We start from the raw sequence: 10,209 nt of genomic DNA on the forward strand, positions 1-10,209 counted from the left end.
GCCTCCCAAGTAGCTGGGATTACAGGCACCCGCCACCACGCCCAGCTAATTTTTTGTATTTTTAGTAGAGATGGGGTTTTGCCATATTGGCTAGGCTGGTCTCAAACTCCTGACCTCAGGTGGTCCACCTGCCTGGGCCTCCCGAAGTGCTGGGATTACAGGCATGAGCCACCGTGCCCATCCTGGTATGTTTTTTTAAATATATACTAGCCTTGTTTTCTTCATTAGATTATTTTGAGATCCTTTTCTTGTTTTATTTCTCCTAACAAAACCTATTTATAAACCAGTACTTTAAAAAATATGTCTGCCATTAATAAGGAGGAAAAATAAAAATGTTTCCCTTTCAAAATTATGAGATTTATATAGTTCCTAGGGGGAAGGAGAAATTTTAGCCCACTTGAAATTCAGCTACCATTGAGTATTATTTTAGTTTGTTACTTCTCAAACTCTTCTACTGAAGTATCCTAATGTTGAGAGAGAAAGCATATAAAATTTAATCTTTAGGAAAAACTGTTTTGCTAATCTTAAAGGTTTTGCATATTATCTAACATATCCCTCTTCCCTAATACCTCCAACTGTAGACCTAATGCCATCAAATTTTATCACCCACTTTGTCTTGTTGCTGTTATTCACTGATACCATTCAAGTTCTTCTCATTTAATGACTCACCCTTGTCCTCTCCAACAAAACTCCTCTCCTGTCTTAATTCCTTGTCATCTTAATACGCATGGTGATGATTTTTCTATTACCCTGGTCTCTTGTAGCTTGAACTCTTCTCCTGTGTAATCTTGTCTTTCACTCTACCTTAGCCAGTCTTCCCATCTTCATACCTTAAACCTTAACATTACCAATAACTGCAACCCTTTCAAAATCTATTTCATGCGTCTACTTTCTGACCACCACTTGCCATCTTTCTAGATAATTCTTTCTACCCCAACCCTAGCAATTTCTTGATGCTACCAGGATCTTTACTCCATTGTTTCTGCCACCTTTTCCTGCTTCCTCACCCCCTTCGTGAGACCATTCTCCTTAAATTCCCTAGTGAAGCAGTATAATCACTCCTTTGCAGTTACCTTGCCCTTCACCCTTCTCTGATTTCATCATCATTGCTTAACAAAATCACCGTGCTAAATAAATCCAATTCTGCCTACACCACACCCGCAAACAGGGCTAGAAAAAACAACACAGCCATGCACCATAGTTTCACTTTAAATGTAAAACCATGAGGAAATTTCAGTTTTAGCTGTGATGGAGAGGCATTAGCCTCTAAAAATCCAACTTACTATAGCACTATAAACAACTACAAAAGTTAGATCAAATATGTAAAAGAACATTGCATCAAGAAAGGCCATATTCCTTAAGACAGGGCAAGTACATGAGCTGAGCCTTACATTTATATTGGCTTTTCTGAAGGCATTTTCTAAAATAGCATAGGGCAGTAAAACCCAGACAGAAAGCATAAGTCTTATTAAGCAAAGGAGACAGAGATCCAAGTGCTGGGATCTGAAGGACAGGGTCCCAGAGAAGGAACTATAGGGAAAGAACTCTAAAATTCTGTTTTCAAATTCCAGTTGGGCATGGTGACTCACTCCTATAATCCCAGCACTTTGGGAGGCCGAGGTGGGTGGATCGCTTGAGCCCAGGAATTTGAAGCTATACTGAGCTATGATTGCACCACTGCACTCCAGCCTGGGCAACAGAGCAAGACCCTGTCTCAAAAAAAAAAAAAAAAAAAAAAAAAAAAAATCCCTTCAGGTCCTTGCTCAGTTCTAATCTGCACATACACAGGGGGAAGCTCTGGGAGACCTAACAAAAAATAGCCACTAGTAGGCTGGGGAGTCAAGCAGAGTTCAGAGGCTACAGAGTGCTGAGTTCTTGTCCAAAGTGGATAGATGTTGGAGAATACCCTAGGCTTTTTGTTGAGACCCCAGAAAGTCCATACCCTAGGAGAAAGGGCAAAACTGAGCAAAACTAAGCCCTGACAGCTAGGTGATCTGCCAGTAAATTACAAATGGAATTAAACTGAACATCCTTCGGAAAAAGATAACATGATCCAGATAATCTACAGTGTATGATTCAAAATGTCTAGCACAAAATAAAAAGTTATTAGACATACGAAGAAGGGAAGAGATGACTGATTATCAAGAGTTCAAAATGTGGTTGGGCGTGGTGGCTCACCCCTGTAATCCCAACACATTGGGAGGCCGAGGCGGGTAGATCACAAGGTCAGGAGTTTGAGACCAGCTTGGCCAAGATGGTGAAACCCCATCTCTGCTAAAAATACAAAAATTAGCCAGTCATGGTGGCGGGCACCTGTAATCCCAGCTACTCGGGAGGCTGAGGCAGGAGAATCACTTGAACCCAGGAGGTGGAGATTGCGGTGAGCTGAGATCACACCAGTGCACTCTAGTCTGGGTGATAGAGCGAGACTGTCTCAAAAAAAAAAAAAAAAAGAGTTCAAAATCAATAGGAGCAGACGCTGAGATAATTCAGATCTTGGAGTTAGCAAAAGACTTCAAAATAGCAATATATGGAATGTTAAAATAGAAAAGTTTTGCAAAATAATGGAAAACTGGAGAATTTCAGCAGAATTGGAATCTCTCTCTCTATATATATATAAAAAAAAGAATCAAATGGAAATTAATTAATTAATTTATTTATTTTCTTTTGAGACAGAGTCTCGCTTTGTCTCCCAGGCTGGAGTACGGTGGCACGATCTCGGTTCACTGCACCCTCCGCCTCCCAGATTCCGTCGATTTTCCTGCCTCAACCTCCCAAGTAGCTGGGATTACAGGCATATGCCACCACGCCTGGCTAATTTTTTGTATTTTTAGTAGAGAGAAGGTTTCGCCATGTTGGCCAGGCTGGTCACAAACTTCGACCTCAAGTGACCTGCCCGCCACAGCCTCCCAAAGTGCTGGGATTACAGGCGTGAGCCACTCCTCCTGGCCCTCAAATGGAAACCTTAGAACCGTAAAACAGTATATGAAATTAAGTACTCACTAGTTGGGCATAGTAGAAGACAAGATTAGTGGATTCAGACACATTAACAAAGTATTCAAGGTAATGCAGAGGTAAAAGCTAATGGGGAAGAAAGCAGAGCAGAATGTATGAAACCAGGGGGGCATAGTAGTGAAAAGGTCTAATTTATATGTAATGGAGTCCCAGAAGCAGAAAAGAGGAAAAAAAAGAAACAGTGGCAACATTTTTTAAAAGTAGTGGCTAAAAATCTTCTAAATATGATAAAACAAAATACCAACCCACAGATTAAGTGAACCTCAAACAAGAAAAATAAACTCAGTGAAATTCAAGCAAACATATCATGGTCAAATGATAAAAATCAAAGCCAAACAGCCCTAAGGAGGTGGTGCAGGTTGAGCATTCCTAATTCAAAACTCCGAAATGCAGCCGGGCGCAGTGGCTCAGGCCTGTAATCCCAGCACTTTGGGAGGCCAAGGCTGGTGGATCACGAGGTCAGAAGTTCGAGACCAGCCTGGCCAACATAGTGAAACCCCCGTCTCTACTAAAAATACAACAATTAGCTGGGCATGGTGGCGCACACCTGTAGTACCAGCTACTTGGAGGCTGAGGCAGGAGAATCACTTGAACCGGGGAGGCGGAGGTTGCGGTGAACCAAGATTGTGCCACTGCACTCCAGCTTGGGCAACAGAGCAAGACTTCGTCTCAAAAAATAATCTGAAATGCTCCAAAATCCAAAACTTTTTGAGCATTGACATGATACCACAAATGGAAAATTCCACACCTGTCCTCATGTGACAAGTCACAGTCAAAATGCCGTCAAAATTTGGTTTTGTGCACAAAATTATTTTTAAGATTATGTATGTGTATGTGTACATATATGTATAAGGTGTATATGAAACATAAATGAATTTTTTTTTTTGAGACAGGGTGTCTCACCCAGGCTGGAGTGCAGTGGCATAATCAGGGCTCACTGTAGCCTCTACCTCCCTGGGCTTAGGTGATCCTCCCACCTCAGCCTCCCAAGTAGCTGGGACCACAGGTGTGTGCCATCCACCTAGCTAATTTTTGTATTTTTGTAGAGACGGGGTCTCACCGTGTTGCCCAGGATGGTCTTGAAATCCTGGGCTCAAGCGATTTGCCTGCCCTCGCCTCCCAAAGTGCTGGAATTACAGGTGCAAGCCACCGTGCCTGGCTCATAAATGAATTTTGTGTTTAGACTTGGGTCCCATCCCTTAAGATATCTCATTATATATATGCAAATATTCCAAAATCCAAAAAAATCCAAAACACTTCTGGTCCCAGACATTTCAGATAAGGGATACTCAGCCTGTATATTATCTACACAGGAACAACAGAGACAGCTAACTTTTCCTCAGATGTGGAAGCCAGGAAAGAGTAAAATTATGTCTTTAAAGTGCTTGGGGGAAAACTGATCTAAAACACCAAAAATAATAATATCTTACCAAATTTATAATGTATATAAAAATAGACTCTCTGACATAACACAAAGGGAGTAAAGGAATAAGAGGTAAATCGTTTTAAGTTTGGAGCAGGTAAAAATACTTGAGTAAAATGTAATAAACCAAGGAAGCATATTGTAGTCTCAATGATCAAAAATAACAAGAGAAGATAAAAAGCCAACAGAGGAGAGAAAAATTTGAACATTGAAAAATGCTTGTTTAATCAAAATAAAAAGCAAGAGAAGAGAAAAGAATAAATGGAACAAAGATCAGGATGGTAGAATTAAACGCAACTACATCCATAATTAAATTACATTTAGGTACACTAAACATTGCAATTAAAAAAAAGATAAGTCTGGATTTTAAACACAAACACAAATACTATAATGGTATTTATAAGATACATACTGTAAGGTATTTTAAGAGACTGAAATTAAAAGGATGGAAAAGTTATACTCTGCAAATCCTAACTGAAGAAAGCCTATGTAGCAGTAGACTTTAAGGCAAGAAATAGTACTAGGGACAAAAAGAATGTTTCATAATGATAAAAGGGTCAGTTCAACAGGGACATAAAAATCCAAAATGAGCTATGTAACTACATAGTTTCAAAATGCATAAAAATGTATATGATTGGGATATTCTAGTTAAATATTCAGATGAGAATCAGAGTATAAACAATTTGTAGAGTACCCATCTTTAAAGAAGAAAAAGAGATACTTTATAAACATCATTGTCTTTCTTTGATGATTTTAAGAGAATTTGGAAAGAACTTTCCGCATATAGGACAGACCGATCCGTTGCATACACTTCTCACAGCAGATTGTCCATTTCAAAGCAACAGCTCCTGTTTACTAGTCTTATTTGGGGACAGTAATAAACCTTGGTAAACGCTAACAGGTGTGAAATCCTTACATTTATTGACAGTATGCTAAGTATTTACCATATGGTTTTTTTTTGTTTGTTTGTTTTTTTGAGGAGTCTCACTTTGTCACCCAGACTGGAGTGCAGTGGTGCAATCTCTACTCACTGCAACCTCTGCCTCCCAGGTTCAAGTGATTCTCCTGCCTTAGGCTCCCGAATAGCTGGGATTACAGGCGTGTGCCACCACACCCAGCTAATTTTTATATTTTTAGTAGAGATGGGGTTTCGTCATGTTGGCCAGGCTGATCTTGAACTCTTGACCTCAGGTGATCCGCCCACTCAGCCTCCCAAAGTGCTGGGATTACAGGTGTGAACCACCGTGCCCAGCTGGCATAAAATAATTTAATAGTTCTAATTATCAGAAAATTCTGAAGAGTGAAGTTCTTTTTTTGTTTTGTTTTGTTTTGTTTTGTTTTTGAGATGGAGTCCAGCTCTGTCATGCAGGCTGGAGTGCAGTGGTGCAATCTTGGCTCACTGCAACCTCTACCTCCCGGGTTCAAGCGATTCTCCTGCCTCAGCCTCCCAAGTAGCTGGGACTACAGGCGCCCACCACCACGCCCAGCTAATTTTTTGTACTTTTTGTAGAGACGGGGTGTCACCATGTTGGCCAGGATAGTCTCGATCTCTTGACCTCGTGATCCGCCTGCCTGGGCCTCCCAAAGTGCTGGGATTACAGGCATGAGCCACCGCGCCCGGCCTTTGAATGAAGTTTTGAATGAAAGCTTATTGGTAATTAGAAGTTATTTTCATAGGTTCCAGCTTATTTAGATTGGTTAATCCTAATAGTCAATTAAAATAATAAGGATAAAATAGAAGAAGAGAATGGAAAAGAAGTTCAGTTATAGTAAGCCCTCACTGAATATTAATTCCCTTACTCCTTTTCTCCTTCCCCCAACAACTTCTGGTTGTATTTCCATGGTTAGTAAAATGTACTGGATTTCACTTTTTTCCCCCCACCCCGAGATGGAGCCTCGCTCTGTCACCCAGGCTGGAGTGCAGTGGCGCAATCTCTGCTCACTGCAGCCTCCGCCTCCCGTTCAAGTGATTCTCCCACCTCAACTTTCCAAGTAGCTGGGATTACAGGCACCTGCCATCATGCCCGGTTCATTTTTGTATTTTTGTAGAGATGTGGTTTCACCATGTTGGCAAGGCTGATCTTGAACTCCTGACCTCAGGTGATCTCTGCCCACCTCAACCTCCCAAAGTGCTAGAATTACAGGCAAGAGCCACCGCACCTGGCTGGATTTCACTTACGAAGATGACAGTACCTAGTTAGATGAAAAGCTCAGAAAACTTCCTTTTAAGTATTGAGTTTCAAAGTCGTGTAGAGTCTTTTTAATAGTTTAAAAAATGTATTTTGAGAAATCACTTATTTCTCAAAAAAATAACTGAACATCTAAATAATAATGATTTAACCCCATTACATTTTCTTTAGAGAATCATAGTCTATTTTAAATACCATTCCTGATGACCGGTTGATAAAGTTTCCAAGAGATACGAGGGATGGCCTGACTTGCAGGCAGGTAGGGAAGGTGATGCGGGAGATAGGAAGTGAAATAGGGTTGCTGGCTTGGTGAGACACTGTTGGGAAGAATTTGGAAAAGGAGGCATTTTGCTGGCCTGTGATAAGATGGGGTGAGCTGCTGATCAGGGGGTTGAGGGAGGGGGGATTACAAAGGAATACGAGAAAGGAACCATGTGTAATATCTTGAAGAAAGTCAAACAGGTGATATTGGATAAGGAAACTGTTTCACAGAAGTAATTCAATATAAAGTTATGTAGTTAGTATATTTGGCAAAACCAAGACTAGAACTTTCTTCTGAATTCCTGTTTTAAAGTTCTTTTAGACACGATCTTGCCACCATTCCTCAGTAACCCAAGTTTGGTCATTGTTAAATGTTGATATTAGAAAGTACCAGTACCTCATAGTGGCACCCTAAATTCTTATTAATCAAATGAGGTTGGCTTTTGAAGACATTAGTATTAAAAATAAGATATAAGATGGAATGAAAAATTAGACATGTTAAAACATAGATTAACATTTTCTAAGCTCTTCTTGATATTCTCATGTTTAAAATTTATTTTGTTGCTTTGTTACAAGAATTATTTCACTAAATAAACTTAATATACTTTGAATCAGTTAGTGGCTAGGGGGTTTGTTATGTTTTCCTAGTGGTAGTCAGGACCATTGTTCTTTCATGTTTTAATCTTGTGTGTTAGGTATGGTGAACCGTGAAGTACTGGAACAAGTGGAGCGAGGATACAGGATGCCCTGCCCTCAGGGCTGTCCAGAATCCCTCCATGAATTGATGAATCTGTGTTGGAAGAAGGACCCTGATGAAAGACCAACATTTGAATATATTCAGTCCTTCTTGGAAGACTACTTCACTGCTACAGAGCCACAGTACCAGCCAGGAGAAAATTTATAATTCAAGTAGCCTATTTTATATGCACAAATCTGCCAAAATGTAAAGAACTTGTGTAGAGTTTCTACAGGAATCAAAAGAAGAAAATCTTCTTTACTCTGCATGTTTTTAATGTAAACTGGAATCCCAGATACGGTTGCACAAAACCACTTTTTTTCCCCCAAGTATTAAACTCTAATGTACCAATGATGAATTTTCCAACGTATTTCAGGGTCCAAAGAAAATAGAGCTAAGATACTGATGACAGTGTGGGTGATAGCATGGTAATGAAGGGCAATGAGGCTACTGCTTATAAATCATTTCCTTTCTTTTTTTCCCCACAGAATTGCTCAAAGAAAATTATTTATTGTTACAGATAAAACTTGAGAGATAAAAAGCTATACTGTAATAAAATCTAAAATTAAGGAGTACATGGGACCAAATGATTCCATTCCAGTTTTTAAAGTTTCTTGCATTATTCTCAAAAGTTTTTTCTAAGTTAAACAGTCAATATGCAATCTTAATATATGCTTTCTTTTGCATGGACATGGGCCAGGTTTTTCAAAAGGAATATAAACAGGATCTCAAACTTGATTAAATGTTAGACCACAGAAGTGGAATTTGAAAGTGTAATGCAGTACATTAATGTTTATATTCATGGAACTGAGAGAATAAGAAGTTTTCCACTTCAGTCCTTTTCTGAGGAGTTTGTCTTAGAATAATGAAGGTAACTAGAAAGTGAGTTAATCTTGTATGAGGTTGCATTGATCTTTTAAGGCAATATATAATTGAAACTACTGTCCAATGAAAGGGGAAATGTTTTAATCTTTAGATAGCATTCTAAGTAAGACCCAGCATTTAAAAAGCCCTTTTAAAAAAATAGATTTGGTACTGTGAGATATTGCTAATATGTCCTTATGGGGATGGGTGCCACAAATAGAAAATATGACCAGATCAGGGATTTGAATGCACTTTTGCTCATGGTGAATATAGATGAACAGAGAGGAAAATGTATTTAAAAGAAATACGAGAAAAGAAAATGTGAAAGTTTTACAAGTAGAGGGATGGAATGTAATGTTTAATGTTGATGTCATGGAGTGACAAAATGGCTTTGCTGGCACTCAAAGCTCCTCACTTAGCTATGTTCTGAGACTTTTAAGAGTTATAAGGTATAACTATAAAACTAATTTTTCTTACACACTAAATGGGTATTTGTTCAGAATAGTGAAGTTACGGCTTCACATTCATTCCTGTGGGATATGACTTTAATGTAAAACATTTTTAGGACTCCAGTTTTCAAATAATGTTTGAATCTACTTTCGCTTTTAAAGTCTACATAATGGTGGTCATTTTTTCCCTTTTAGAATACATTAAATGGTTGATTTGGGGAGGAAAACTTAGTCTGAATATTAACAGCGGTGAAAAGGGAACAGTTTTTACCCTAAAGTGCAAAAGTGAAACGTACAAAATAAGACTGATTTTTAAGAGTAACTCAGTAATTTCAAAATACAGATTTGAATGGCGGCATTAGTGGTTTAAGTGTCTAGCAGAGGAAAAATCGAATCTGATAAAATGAAGATCTGGTGTATATGTTTTAAAATACTCTCATATAGTCACACCTTAATCTTATATTAGGCCCCTCTATTTTCAGGATATAATTCTTAACTATCATTATTTACCTGATTTTAATCATCAAATTTGAAGTTCTTTGCCATGGCATATATGTTCAAATTCAAACCATTTTAAAATGTGACAGGTGGACGTCATGCAAGTTGGCAATAGTTCTGGTACTAAAAATTGTGGTTGTTTTTTTCTGTTTACGTAACCTGCTTAGTATTGACACTCTCTACCAAGAGGGTCTTCCTAAGAAGAGTGCTGTCATTATTTCTTCTTGTCAACAACTTGTGACATGAGATTTTTTTAAGGGCTTTATGTGAACTATGATATTGTAATTTTTCTGAGCATATTCAAAAGGGTAACAAAATTATGTTTATGTACTAAATCTAATCAGGAAAGTAAGCCAGGAAAAGTTGATGGTATTCATTAGGTTTTAACTGAATGGAGCAGTTCCTTATGTAATAACAATTGCATAGTAGGGATAAAACACTAACTTAATGTGTATTCATTTTAAATTGTTCTGTATTTTTAAATTGCCAAGAAAAATAAACAACTTTGTAAATTTGGAGATTTTTTCCAACAGCTTTTCGTCTTCAGTGTCTTAAAGTGGAAGTTAACCTTTACCAAAAAAGGAAGTTGGCAAACACAGCCTTCTAGCACACTTTTTTTAATGAATAATGGTAGCCTAAACTTAATATTTTTATAAAGTATTGTAATATTGTTTTGTGGATAATTGAAATAAAAAATTCTCATTGAATGCACCTATTAATCCTTTTAGTTGCCGTTCATATTCTCATTCATTTTTTAAAAATTGGTATATTCTG

General features: G+C 38.3%; 1 protein-coding gene across 2 annotated transcripts in view; it reads left to right on the forward strand.

The window, feature by feature from the left end:
• YES1 (YES proto-oncogene 1, Src family tyrosine kinase) overlaps window positions 1-9,095 on the forward strand; it is a 92,731-nt gene extending 83,636 nt beyond the window's left edge. Inside the window, exon 12 of one of the 2 annotated variants that reach the window (XM_011996339.1) lies at window positions 7,584-9,095. In XM_011996339.1, coding sequence (XP_011851729.1) covers window positions 7,584-7,792 — 209 coding nt within the window. In that variant the 3' untranslated portion in view covers window positions 7,793-9,095. The remainder of the gene's footprint in view (window positions 1-7,583) is intronic. The other variant, XM_011996338.1, reaches the window with a different exon arrangement.
• Window positions 9,096-10,209: the final 1,114 nt, after the last annotated feature.

Source organism: Mandrillus leucophaeus, unplaced genomic scaffold (genome assembly GCF_000951045.1).
Source record: "Mandrillus leucophaeus isolate KB7577 unplaced genomic scaffold, Mleu.le_1.0 Scaffold51, whole genome shotgun sequence".
Classification (NCBI taxonomy): domain Eukaryota; kingdom Metazoa; phylum Chordata; class Mammalia; order Primates; family Cercopithecidae; genus Mandrillus; species Mandrillus leucophaeus.